Below are 14,533 nucleotides of genomic sequence, written 5' to 3' on the forward strand. Positions count from 1 at the left end.
ATTCAGTGACATGTTTTGAGAAGTCTTTTATTTTTGTCATTGAATGTAGGTTTCTTTTAGTATCTAAATTCAGCACTATTGAGTGTTTTAATAGTTATGGATGATGTTGAAAACACACTAAGCAACGGAAAAGGACTGAACAAAAAAAAAAAAAGTTCAAAAGATAGTCAAAAAGTAAAATAATTGGGGCCCCCGAGTGTATCACCTGGTGCGCAGGGCGAGTCCCACAGCTCAGGTTCGCGTCCTGGCGAAGTAGGCAGGTGTTCGCTGGAGACCTACGCAGGCAGTACCACATTTGCACTGGTGCTCCTCTGGGTTACGGTGGCAAAACTGGCAGGGACTGTTTTCCTCATCGCACTACAGTGAACCCTGCTGGCTGGGCACACAGTGAGCTCAAAGCTGGTATAAAATGTGCACAGTATGTTATGGTAACCTCAATATCTGGATGGAAGGTAACACTTCCATTCACAGAACGATTTAAACTTTAACATTTTATATTTTACTATACCACAAAAGCTGAAAAAAGGCATAGCAATTTTACATTTAACGTTTATTTATCTGTATGTATTATTCTATTATTTAGATCTATCACTTGCTCAAAACAATGTGGGGTTGCAGTTTGTTAGAAAAATTCTAATGTATAAATACATAAATTACTTTGTTTAGCTGATGCTAAACAGTATTAGGAAATAATGGGTCATGTTGCTTAAAACACAGACATTTACTAATACAGGTAATTATTTAAGAGCAGAGATGAGTTGTTTATTTTTGGCACAGGGTAAATAAAATACATGTAGCAACACCATTAAAAATGTATTTTAATATTAAGACATATGTTATGGGATTTATATCTACAGTTCATTGGCATTGCACAAGTTAGCGTACAATGCTGTACTAATGATTATTACACATGTGGAGTTTGTACAAAAAAAAAAGATTTCTTCATTTACCTGAAAAAGTTGGCATACTGTAAATGACGAGAATAAGTAGGCTCTCCCACTGCAGTCGCTTGTCTCTGCTATTGAGACATTCAAACTTGTATTCTGTGTCATTGACGGTTTCTTTCAAAACCATTATCAAAATACAGTGTAATCAGTTCACAAAAAGATCTTCCTCTGACACTTTGCTAAGGCTGCAAGTATCATCGCTTGGTTTAGAAGCGTGTTTGCAATAGAACATTTTTGATGTTTGCAGAAGAAAAATGCAAAAGCCAAACGGCGGTCGTGATCATGATTGACATCAAGGTAGAAGTGGGTGGAATGTTTGTGTGAGGCTGGGTGAGAAAGCTGACGAGTACCAGTATTGTTGAACATTGAATAAAAATGTGTTTATATGAAAATTGCCTCTTCCTTCACTTTGTTCATACAGTAGGAACACAAACAGCGTTAACCGCTGTATACCGTAATTACGGTAATTGCGGTGTAGAATAACATGTACCTAAACTGCAAAGCTGGTGTACATACTCACCCCGACTGCAGCTTTACTAATACGCACAGGGCAGGTTACAAGTTTTGTTATTAAGTTAAAATCACTGCAGCTAAGACTGCTGATCTTCATTAGGCTAAATGTTAACCTTTTTGTGTGAATTGTTTATTTACCATTTAAGCCAATATTAGTTGCTGTTTGCCTTTTTGATTGCTTCCCTGTCTGGTGTCTATGGCAACACCAAGGCCTTTCTCTTGGTCAGTTCTAGTTTTGTACCAACCATTTGATATTTGGAACTGAGATTTTTGTGACCGGCATTTTACATTTGACGACATTAAGTATCATATAATATACCCACCGGTTTTTATTAAAATGTTGTTTTGTATGTGATGTTAAAATTGGACTGTGATAGCTGTGGCAATACCCTAGATTTTCCATAAAGTTCGGTCGTCGCAATAGTTTTCCTCCATTCTTTATTCTAACTAGGCTGGGAATGCCTACTGTGACTCCCAATTTACCACTGAGTGTTTTTCTAGTTGTGGCTGGGTTTTAACGCTCTTCTGATGAAGAGGGAGAGACGTGAGAAAGGCAAGAATACTGTACAACCCCAGCGAGATCTTCCAAAACAACCCCCCTTAAAACAGACAAGGGTTAGAGGGGAAACCCCAAGTACCTCCCCCCCCCCCCCCCCCCCAGGGAGAAGGTATTATTTGAGGTGACATATCTCTTAAGAAGATCCTGTCCTATTTCCCCAGTCAGCACTTAATTGGCAAGTCGCTTGATTTAACAGCCAGGGAGCCTGTACTGGAAAAATAGCCAGCGTAAATCACAGGCTGCCACCAGAAAATAGATATAATCTCAACATTAACTACATTAACAGTAGCAGGAGCTGAATTAAGAAAGCTATAAAGCATAGGCAGAAGGTTGTAAATTGTGAGCCCCCCACGCCCACCCCCTTCTGAAGGAACCTTCCCCATTGATTGCACTCTGGATTCACTTGCTGCTCTGCATACAGGAGAGGAGAGAGAGGATTTCTATGCTTTCTGTTAATAATGTCTATCTACTTTACCGGGGCACAGGCAGGCCAGGGCTAATCACTTTTAGTGCTTTAATATTGATTTAAACAGGATGTGGAACCACCGATAATTGCTCTGCTATTGTAATAGTGTACTTAATTTTTTTTTTAGAAAGATAGAAATAAAACAGTGGTCTCTGCCAAGAGATATGAGTTGTTTGTGTACATGCTGCTTTTTGCGTGCATGTGTTTATGACTTCGCACACGTTTATATTTGCAGGCATGTATGCATTCAGATATGTGTGAACCTTTACAGAGTGGATAGATGATATTTTCTTTAAAAGATGGATTGTTGCTAAAACCATTATGCTACTTGTAGATTATGGCTGCACGAGCAGCCAAGAAATTCGAAAAATGTCACAGATCGTGTGGAAACACCGGCAAAGCTGTGCCTCGCAAGCAGCCAACGGGGAGGACCCTGTGCTAGCAACCCACGGAGGACGAGGAGACCCTCCCTCAAGTTTAGTGCTATCATATCTCCACGATGGGAATAATCGCCGCACTAAATTGAGACAAAAGCCCACAGGTAAAATTGAGACATGGGATAAGCATTTACAGAGCCCACAAGAGTTGGCAGCCAGTCAATCTGACTTGGGCATGGCTGGGGCAGGCTTTGAAACAGACTCTCTCTCCTGCCGGAGGTAGATGTGAATCGGGTTACAATAGCCAGGCAGCGAGATGCCCCCCTGACACATGACCAGTTAGGGACACGCCTCACTCTGATCTCAAACTGAGAAAGGGGGGTGGGAGGGGGGGAACTGCTTTGTTGGTTACCTCAAAACATCACTCTTTTAGCTAGTTTAACGTATGTCCAGAATCTGGAATGATACTTAATAACCCAAGTACATGCAGTGTTTACTAAATTCAAGAGTGAAGTAAATAAATCACTGCTAATTTGACAATGATATCCCATGCTGGTAAGGCTGGACTAATATAGTTTGTAGGAATACAACTAATTCAAAGTCCAATATTAAAAAACGATCATGCACTATGATCCTGAGTAATTGACTTATATTTCAAAAGGGATTGAATAGTCAATGAAGTAAACATGATTAAATTCCTAGAAGGAATAAAAAAGTAGAAATTAACCCATTAATAATTTTTTGAAAATTATTGAATGTAATATACTGAACAATACAGAGAAGGATGTTTGTGAAGGATGCTTTAATGATAAGTAACCTGTCATTGTACAACTGATATTCTAGATAGTTTGGTATGCATGGATCTATACAATGATTACTTAATTCTCTGTGGAGATTTAGTTTTCTTGGTGAGCAAGCAATTTGTTCCTGAAAGCATGAAGGCTTTCATTGCCAGAGGCGTTATGACTTGTCACATGGATACTGTCTTAGAGATTGAGTTTTCTTAATGAACAAATAAGTTGTTCAGGAAAGTTTGTAAACTTTCTTAGCCTAGTGGTTTATAATGAAGCTAGATTGAATTCTAGGCATTTTAAGGAGTAAAGTATTTCACTTGTTAAAGATGTTACATGACCTGAATCTCCTGTGGGAACACAGTGATAAGGTATACTGAGTAGTGTGCTGATGAGCTGCTGTCATGAGTGTGATCTGCAAGGTTACCAGAAATATTTTGCAATGCAGTTAGTTATTCTGACTAATACAGTGCTGACCTCCCCACATAACCCTGTATATGATTTGGATATTATATTACATAAATCAGTTAAATTACTGGATATGGTTTTAATATAGATTGCTAAAGGTGTGAAAATGTTTTGTTAAAACTACCTGTAGTTCTAATGGACATTAGAATTATCCCAGCTATGTCTACTGAAAATTCATCCCACAATGAGTAAGACTAGCTTTACTCTATATAATTTACACATAGTAAATGGGGAAATGTAACTGATTAATATCCTTACTTAGCTGGATTTTAAAAACCAAAACGTGATGGTAACTGGGGATAACTGATTGACTGACCAACCATTTGTGAAAAAGCTGTTTGCTGCATTCTCATGCCAGCCAATCAGTCAGTTTCAGGCACAACTGAAAGTCTTTGGTTTAGGAGGTCTTCGATGACAGACAGGTGTATTAAAAGGTGCTGTAAACAGGGAAGATTTTGTTTTTTTCAGAAAAACCATAATTTTAGTTTTTAAAACCCAACTAAAAGTTTTAAAACCTAACTAGTTTTTAAAACCCAACTTTGGCCGAGCGCCTAAACCAAGCAAGTGAAAACGCTGTGATACGTTCTCATGTCAGCTGTTACTTATTCTCTAATAAAGATGTTGTTTTAAATCGCTGAGCTGAATGAAATATTCAAGCAGAATCCCAGTCAGAGCAGCCTCAATTGATCTGTGAGTTAAATGTCTTAGAATTCAACAATATTAGTTAAGTACGATGCAAGCCTTTCTTAACTAATTTCCAGCACACCTTAATGAAAACTAAAAGCGCAAATCCAAATCTGCAGTAAAGTGGGGAAAAAAAAAAAAAAAAGTTAATTTACAGGCTGGTTTTAATGCATATACCCACCTAAATACAACATATAGTCTAATGTTGTCCTGAGGGCGCTATATTCATTACTACCTTCTAAACAAATAGTCCATAAATAGGCTATAAATGTGTGTTTTCTTATAAAAATCGCTCCCTATTGTATCGACCATATTTACGAAGCGATATTTGCTGAAGGTGTTTATGTATGTCTAAAATTGATTCCTGGACCAATAAAAGAAACTCCACTGACAATACTAATTGCAGTGCCAACAACTAAAAGATATTGCACTCTTAAATGTGCTTAAGTGCTGTTTTTACAGGTCTTTCATAATTCAATATAGCTAGTCAATACAGACGATTAATACTTTTTATTTTTTTCTGAGAACCAAAATAAAGCTAATAGGTTTTCTTTAGTGTTCAACGGTAAATGTTTTCTTTTTCTTAACCCTAAGGCTATTCACATCTTGTCAAATAATTTCTCAAAAATTGTTCACCAATAGTACAGAGATCCATTTTGTCGTTCGGGAGAAACTCTGAGTGAGTCTCTCTTTGATTGATACTGACTTGGATTTAAGAAGATGGCCTTTAGTAAAAGCACACCTTAGCACAGACACACAATAACCGATATCCCAAAAGGCGACCGTATTCCTTCCTAAACAGTGGGGATCCTTAATACCATCTCTCATAAAACCTAACCATGTCTATGACCTTAAACCCCAATTCTTATTGTATCTTTTACGACCGCCCTTTGACAAATAATTTGTTTTCATGTTTTGTGTGAATTGAAGTATGATGGGGTTCGTTTGCAGGCACAGGTGAAATATCCAAAATAACTGCATTTGGATGAGAAGTCACACTTACCAGCCTGGTCGTGATCCAATTGCAAGCAGTCTCGTTCTGTTTACCCTGTTTTACAACACTTATGACAGTGTTGAAATCAGTTTTGATTCACATCATTGTGTCAATGGGTGAAGTGGTCTCCACCCTTCAGCTGGACGTTTCAGCCTGTAATACCTCTTTTCCACTGTACAACCGAGCCGCACCGGGGCTGTACCGAGTCCTCACTGTGCAGTTAAGGAGAGCCTTTGTTTTTTTTCCCACTGCAGAGCTGAGCCGTGCTACTGATGTCGCACGCAATGAAAGACAGTTGTTTTTAATTATTGTTATTAATTAACTCAGTTTGCCAAAAGATGTACAAACAAATGGTGTTCAAAAATTAATAGACCAGTACAGCTGTATCTTGTATCGCTATATTTTGTAAATATGTTTAGGAATTTCTTTATAATCCACAAACTTTACTGATTATATCAACTTACTAAAGTTCCATTAGTTCTGTTGAAGGGGAAAAATGGTGGTTTTAAAAATATAATATGCCAAAGATATCACGTTTTAAGGATAGTTGATGTTTTATATTTTTGTAAATAAGCTTATAAATTTATTTTGCACATTTTTTTTCTTTATATTGATATAATTAAGGTAAAGGATGAGAAATTTGTTAGAATTTTGTGTTTGTGAGCATGTGAGTTAAGTGTACCATACCCGCTTTTATGCCCATTTGCTTCAATCGTCAGAAATTTGTGCATAAACTTTCTCATTTCTGACGTACGACTGCAGATCTCGAACACTTCTATCTGCCCACAGAGAAACTACAGCCTGCGCTTCCTCAGCGTCCCAAGGCTGTAGTTTTCTCTCATCGCACTCGCTGCCCAACATGTTGTTTGTCTTTGTGGAGTGTAGTGACGGATGCAACGTAATGACGAAAATCCTTAACCCCGCCCCTGGCTCGGCTCGGCTTGCTGCCAGATTCAGATGTCTTGTGAGGCTGGAGTTTCACGGTTTGGTTGTTGCTCGGCTCGACAAATACCCAGTTGAAAACCACCCGTACCCATACCGTACCGAGCCCTCACGGGTCAGATGTGCCAGTGGAGAAGGGGTATAAGAGTTATGGAATATTAATGCGTCTCATTAGTGATAATTGTATAACTCTTACAGGTTGTGCTCTTCCATTCGTTATGCAAGTCTCAAACGTCCAGTTTTGAAAGAAGCACGTTACAGTAAACTTTATTATTTTTTATTTATTTATTTTACTTGGAAATGTTGTTCGTCTGTTGTTAGTTTTGCAGTTGTGATTGTGTTTGTTGCCCCCTTGTCCTTTTTTTTGTGGCGTATAACATTAAACGTACCATATGTGAAGTCGTCGTGAGCTGGTGCTACAGGAGTGAGGCACTGAGACACAGAGAGAGGTCTCACTGCAGACATGGATGTTTATATGGGGCAGAGGGAGTCCACTGTATTGAGTGATGTTCATATGAGGTCAAGCAAATCATCTCTGTGGGGGAAAACACCTGCTGGCATAATAATAATGAATTAAAGGGAGACTGTGTTTAGATCTTTTAAAAAGAACCCACCCCCGAACATCCTGTGGTTTCACACTTCCAACAATCTGAACTTCCATCTTAATCTGAACACCTTTAAAAAGGGATTTCCCATTTCCCAGATGAAACTGCTGGCACAGTCCCTCATAAGACACAGCAGGCATCCCCCAAGTCTCGTAGTAATAATAATATTTATCTAATTTTCCGGCTGTTGGAGATATGGTATGCTGTCAGTATAACAGATATAATTGCAGTTCAGATAACTAGCTGGAATCGTTCTTGGGTCCGCCAACAGGGAGATGGAATTTGTCGTTTTATTGAAGCTATTCAACTTCTCCCTTTTAATCTTTTTTTTCTTCCTTCATTAAATTTAAATTACTGTGAGAATGTGATTCATATTTAATAGACTCTCTGGGCAGCAGGTAATGGGATGACTTCTCCTCTGCAGAAGTAGCGTGGAAGGCATTTCAGACACATTTCTAGCTATTCACCCATTAATACTCTAGTGGTTAGAGCTGAAGGACAAGGAGGGAGGAAGTGTGGTCGAGTGGTTAGAGCTTCGTGACTGGGAGGCAGGCAGCGTAGTCTAGTGTTGAAAACTTCTAAAATAATAAGATGTCCTATAGTGTTGAATGATAATTTACTGTTCTTGAATAAAAGTTATCATGATTATCTTAAATCACGTTGTAATTCCCTTTTATTGCAAATTTGTTATTTTTCTCTCACAGTTTTATTGCCTGATTTCCATGCAGTACCACTATTGGAGGGACTGGGTTAAAGGCCAATTGCCCAATTAAATTGAATCTCTTTTTGTAGAAATCCAGGACAAATTAGAAGTAAGGAGCTAGAGAGAGGGACAGCGCTGCTATTTATTTCTTAATTTTTTTCATTCATTCATTCATTCATTCATTCATTCATTCATTCATTTATTTATTTATTTATTTATTTATTTATTTATTCATTTTTAATGTCAGTTAACTTTTACTACAACAAATAATCATGACTTCAGTCAGTTACATCGCGATAACCTTTTTATTGTCCTAACCTAATGTACAGTATTGGAAATAATGATGGAAACACCTTAATAAATGTAATAAAGTTTTGGGTGCACCAAGTATGCAATGGCACTGGAAGAAGAGACATTTTCGCTGCATTCATTCTTTCATCTTGTTTTGTTGAAATTGACTTTCCTTCAATATTTATAAAAGGTCTCCACAGTCAATTTGCAGTTTTCCCTCACTTTTCCATGCATTTGCTATGTTTTTTTTTAAATATGTCTTAGCTGTACTTTACCAAGCTTTCACAGTCCTTTACTGTGCTTTACCATGCTTTCACTATGCTTTACTACTGTATGCTTTTAATGTGGGGTGCTTTTATAAGGGAAATGTCACATACATTATTCTTGCAGGTTAGTCTTTTATTAATTGTTTGTTTCTAAAGTGTGTCAGTTTTTACACCTCAATAAAAAAAAATATCATGGTAATACCATAGACACTTGCACACACACAGACACAAATAGTAGACACTCCTATACATAGATACACACAACACAGACTCGCACAAATAGACACTTGTATACACACAGAGACTCACACAAATATACGATCATACACACTCACAATCACACTCACACACGCCACCCCTAACTTAACTCCCACGCAACCTCTGAAGTCAAGGTTATGGCGATAAATTCTGTTGTATTGTCACTTCTATTTGGAGGAAATTGGCTGCCCGCGTCCACACTGAAGTAGAGATAATTTGCTGTAGTATTTCAAATGGAATTAGAAACGGATTTGAAGCAAAAGTTCATGGCTCCTATTACAGGAGTGCCATTTGAAAGAAAAGGAGACCACAACCACCTTAATACATCTCCCAACATCTCGGAGACAGTGGTGTTTCTCTCTCAAAGGAGATAATCCATATGTGGTAATGTCATTTGCCAAAGAACAACTTGACAATGTAATACAACATTCTCTCTCTCTCGCTCGCTCTCTCTCTCTCTCGCTCTCTCTCTCTCTCGCTCTGTCTCCTACTCTCTGTCATAAGTCTCTACTTAATTTCCAACTGTGTCCTCTGGTCCTGGTTTCTGTGTTGTGCTTAAAGTATTGGTTAGGTTTAAAAGACTTTAATTAAGTCGCGCCCCCCCCCCCCCCCCCCCTTGTTATAGGCTAAAAAGATTAAGTTCCATCAACTTAAAACTTTACAAGCTTGCTAACTATTGCTGAACAAGGTCGTTGATGTAGATAAGAAACAACAGAGGTTCAAGCACAGATCCCTGCGGCACCCTATAGAGTACATGGCCCCGGACAGAAGTGTGTTCTCTTAGAAGCTGTGTTTTTAACCTGTTATGTACATTTGCATGTATTTCCTTGGTTAAAACATACTTTGTATCTATATTTGACGGCTTTGAGTTTTAGGGTTTAATTTTTGAACATTTTTGTTGTGTAAGAATACAACATAGGGTTTAACCTGCACTGGAGAAGCCTCTGGAGTTCCTGGAGCAGTTTTCAGTAGATGTGTGTTTTCTCCCTGGCCAGGTCGTTGCTGCAGAGTCGGATACGGCACTCATCGCCAGGGTACAGACAGCCTCCCCCGCAGCAGCCCCAACAGCAGCGCTGGATTGGGGGGGCCCTCTACAGAGTTTCTGCAAACAAGCTCTTCAAGACCTCCTCCACATCTGACTTCAACGCCAAGCTGAGCCCCAGGGCAGGTACGGTACTTCCATTATTTATTAGCAGGGTAAATTTACACTGCGATTTTTACAGTTTTCTCCCTGCTTTTCTCATGGTTATACTCTACTTAACCATGGGTTTCCTTTGTTTTTTTAATGTTTTACCATACATCTGCTTACCTGGGCTTTACTATGTTTTCACTGTGTCTTGCTACTCCCCGCTGGGGATGAAATCAATTATTTCTTTTTGGTATGATTCTGTCAGTTCCTACATGGTCTTCTCCAGTAAAATCATATGGTAGGTGGATGAAAGATTGTACTACACGAGATTATAATTAGGGCTTCTGTTTTTTGTTTTTTATTAAATTTTTCGGTGCTTATTTTTAGCTATTTTCAAGTTTTATATAATTATTTTTTTATTTTTATTTTTTTTCTGGGCTTTTGCTTTTTATATACTGTATGAAATTATTGTTTTCAGTTACTTTCCAAAATGTTTGGGTGTTTTTTTTTTTTTCTGTCACAATATGTATAGTAACTCGACAGTACTTCTTTCCTTTGCTGTCTTCCACAACAAAATCCTTATGGCCACAGGCACATCCTTCTGGGTTTTTTATTTATTTATTTATTTATTTATTTATTTATTTATTAATTACATTTTTCACAATTTACAATTCAGTTTTAAATTCTCCCTATAACTGTAATATAGCTTTAAGTCCTGCGAACAAGCCTTCTAATTGTAATCTCATTTTAAATCTTGCAAGCAGAGTCTCCAATAGAAATGTAGAATTTGTTGCCTCTCAGTAGTTGGGGTGGCTTTGAAGTATTCAGAAAGAATCAATGGTAGAAACAAGTTAGGAAGGACATTGCCCAACTGCACTGGGAAAGGTATTTTATTTAATTTTTTTAAATGCGAAAGGGGTGAAGTCAATGTGAATTGAGTAACCATTTCCAGTTTTTCCTGTGTTTTATTGGCTATACACCAATTTCATTTTTTTTGTATCCAGTGTTATAGGTTTATATCGGTTAAAACTGAAAATCGGAAGCCCTAATTATAATTTAGTAGCAATCGTTGCATACTGTAGCAGTGCATAGAACATCCACTCTCTGTAGACCTAACTCAAAAAGCTTCTGGCCTTCTGGGCATCCTCTCTCAGCCTTAAGTGCATCCAGAATGTATTGCCCTCATTATTAATATTCACACTCAATTGCTCTGTATTCTCCAGAATGTAAAAAATGGCACTCTGTGTCTTTATCCACAGTGCTACCTCGAGCAAGTGCTGTTCCTAATTGCATGTGAACGTGCCCTGCAGTAATAAGACACTGCCCTGAGGGCTTCATGTCCAGGTCCTGCTAAGCTTTCTTTAATATGTTTCACTTGTTCTGTTTTATTACTTCCCCGGGTCGGGGTCAGGATAATGCGAAACCTTATTACTGCCTGCGCTCTGCAAAGCAATCTCTGATCGCTTCCTCCACCCGTTCTCTCAGAAGATGATTGTGTTTTCTAAAGGAGGGTGGAATAAAAAAAAAAACATAACTTGCTACAGCCTAACGTCTTACATACTCCATGGGACTAATATCAAGTGCTCAACTCCTGTGCTTAGTGTACACATACGAACTGCGAATGCAGAGCAAAAGCTGTTTGACTGCCAGCCAGCAGCCTTCATACCGTTACTGGTTATGTGCAGTTTTTTTTGTATTATATATAGAAACACAAGTCCTTTGAGCCCCTGAAATAGTTAAATTGAAAGGGACGATAGACTGTAACTTTATTTATTATGATTTTGTGTGCAATGGAATGACTTCAGAAAGCTGGAACCTTTCTAATACATGTGTTATTGTTTCAACTACAGTACTTTGTATCAGGGGTGTTTACAGTGTAAATGCTATCCAGACGTTACAAGGGTGGAAATAAGACTCCCATTGCACAGCAGTTTGATCCATTCTTTAATAAGACACACCTGTTACCTGAGGCTAATCAAGCACATATGAAAACCTGGAATGGTTGAAACTGCAATGCAGTAGGAGTCTTATTTCAAATTTTGTTTAAACATAAATGTTGTCCTTAGTATTTACACAGTTCTAACTTTACAGTGCACGGTTATTTATTTAATATGTATTCATAGTCTACTGCATATACACATGTAGTCTTGTACACATTAATGTTGCAGTCATCTGTTTAGTGCTTCTTGTTATGGGCGGCCAACATTGTGGATTACTGACTAAATATGTCAAAGTTTAAATGTTTAGGAAATTTAGACATAATCTTTACATCCCTGCTTTGGATCCAATACTTTTCATAAGTGTTAGCATAGTGCTGCTAATATCAGTAGACAAGATCAGGCAATTGCTTCCTAATGACAGTCACACTAAAGAGCCCATTAATCCTGGTGTTATTGTCTGTCCCCCATAGCACAAACCCATTGATCACACTCAGTTTTAAAACTAGTGTCTCCCTGTCCTCTGCGCTAACCACCCATCCAGTCGCACGAGTACTGCTGGTATCTATGGCTGTGTATAACGTGGTTCATAATCTTGTTTTTTTTTTTTTTTCCTTTTAATTCAAATGAAATTAACCTTGAAAACCCACTAAACCACAGGGTCCTCTCAGGCCCCAGTCACAAACCAAATACACAGTTACAAATTATCTCATACAGTTCCGTTCTGCAGACAAGATAAAAGTTCAGGTTAAAAAAACACCAGCTGGAAGCATCCGTTTAACAGCAGGAAGCTTGTTAGCAGAGAGTAAGGGTAGCCAAACATACATTCCAATGGAGTCTCTGCCAAAAACAGGTGGACACACAGTGGACTGGGAGGAAGGGGGGTGGCTGTGGGACGGGGTTAACCCTTTATCCTCCAGATACTTTTGGCACTTTACAATATGATGCAATATAACAATCATCTGTAATTATTCTCAATATTGCTACATTTAGAAATGCTGAAAGAAACTTAATAAGCGCAATGACGTTTTGACTTCTCAAAGTAGAAGTTACAGATAAGTGTAGCTATACAGTAGATCAGGGGAACACACAAGACATTTGAAAACAAGCCTTCTCTACATCTTAAGAAACAAACTGGAATTTTGTAAAATGGCTTAAAATGATGTGCCCTTTACTTTACAGACACATAGCTGTGTAGGGCAGTGGATTAGTGAAGGCCCTTCTGTAGTCAAGTCTAGCACATGTAAAATGTATTGTCACAATGACCTAACTGTGAATCAAGCACATTAGTGAATTATGCAATTGTGAAATAACAAGGAATCCCTGTATATTTTGTGGGAAGGAGGGACGAGGAGTTGTGTGTCTCTATAAAAGCAGCATTATCCCGTTTTAAATGTTATCCTGATGAGGCCACCTAAATCAACATCAGAACATGAGAAAATGTACAAATAAGCTACAACCATTTGGCCCATCAGTGCTCGTCCAGTTCCTCGTAGCTGATTGATCTCTTTGACTGAAAGATCCCAATGATTCAGCATCAACACCATGGCTAGGTAACCCATGCCATACCCTCACCACTCTCTATGTGAAGAAGTGTCTCCTACTCACTGTTCGAAGTCTATAAGCCCCTGTTTGTAGAACTCTGTTGTCCATCATTAGGTACCCCTGCTAAAAATTAATTGCAGTGGTTTTTACTCAACAGCCACTCAAAGTGGCCAACTCTATCTTTAATGTCACCATGCCTATTCTGTACACAGAGATACCTGCACTAAAAGTCGGTATTTCACTTGTCTGTCCCCAGCTTCTGCACCACTAAGACATGTGAGCTATATAAAGGGCTTTTTATTTCTCCTCTTCTTCTCTTTCTTTTTTTAATTGTCATGTTGTTTCTTTCGGGCTGCCACTCGCGAGGCAGAGAGAAAGAGACGAGTGGCTCCTCTTGTCAGGAGTCAATCAGGCAGCTCCTTTAACCGCGGTGAATGCGACAGAGAAACACATAAACAGGATCCCGACGGCTGTGAAGCGTGCTTAATCCTCTATTATATAGCAATAAAATAAAACAAAGCTGTCAGGGGCCGGCGTAAACTTGTCAGTCGGCCAGATGTTGGGGATGAGTGAGTGCCGTCACTGGAGCCTGGTTCTTGGGAGCTGGAGTGCTTTGAGGGACAGCCGAATGACGCCCCCCACCTTGAATTCGGATCACGGATGCTAGCACAGTGGAACAGATGTGCCAGGGACTGTCGAATTCAAGAGCAAGTGACAGCTCTGTTGAGCCAAGCGGCACGACAACACGTTATCAAATCCCACTCAATCATCCTCTTACCCGCTCCGGCTGCCAGGGGAAAGGCTGGAGCATTCTTCACAGCACCTGGAGCCTGCCACTCTTCATGTACAAAGAGGCAGCGCTCCTCTGCAGCTAGAGCTGAGAGGCAGGGTAGTTAGGGAACTTGGATGTAGGTCTAGTGCTTAGAGCTGCAGGACTGAGAGGGAGGGAGGGAGGGAGGGTGTGGTCTATCGGTTAGAGCTGAGGGATGGAGAGAGGGAGGGAGGGAGGGAGGGAGGGTGTGGTCTATCGGTTAGAGCTGAGGGACGGAGAGAGGGAG

General features: G+C 39.1%; 1 protein-coding gene across 2 annotated transcripts in view; it reads left to right on the top strand.

Moving 5' to 3' along the window:
* The window catches only part of LOC117399626 (zinc finger CCCH domain-containing protein 3-like), a 129,822-nt gene that overhangs the window by 70,490 nt on the left and 44,799 nt on the right, over positions 1-14,533 (top strand). For both annotated transcript variants that reach the window (XM_033998919.3, XM_059023028.1), the window contains exon 5: positions 9,860-10,032. In XM_033998919.3, the coding sequence (XP_033854810.3) occupies positions 9,860-10,032 (173 nt within the window). The remainder of the gene's footprint in view (positions 1-9,859; positions 10,033-14,533) is intronic.

Source organism: Acipenser ruthenus, chromosome 4, assembly GCF_902713425.1.
Source record: "Acipenser ruthenus chromosome 4, fAciRut3.2 maternal haplotype, whole genome shotgun sequence".
Taxonomy (NCBI): Eukaryota; Metazoa; Chordata; class Actinopteri; order Acipenseriformes; family Acipenseridae; genus Acipenser; species Acipenser ruthenus.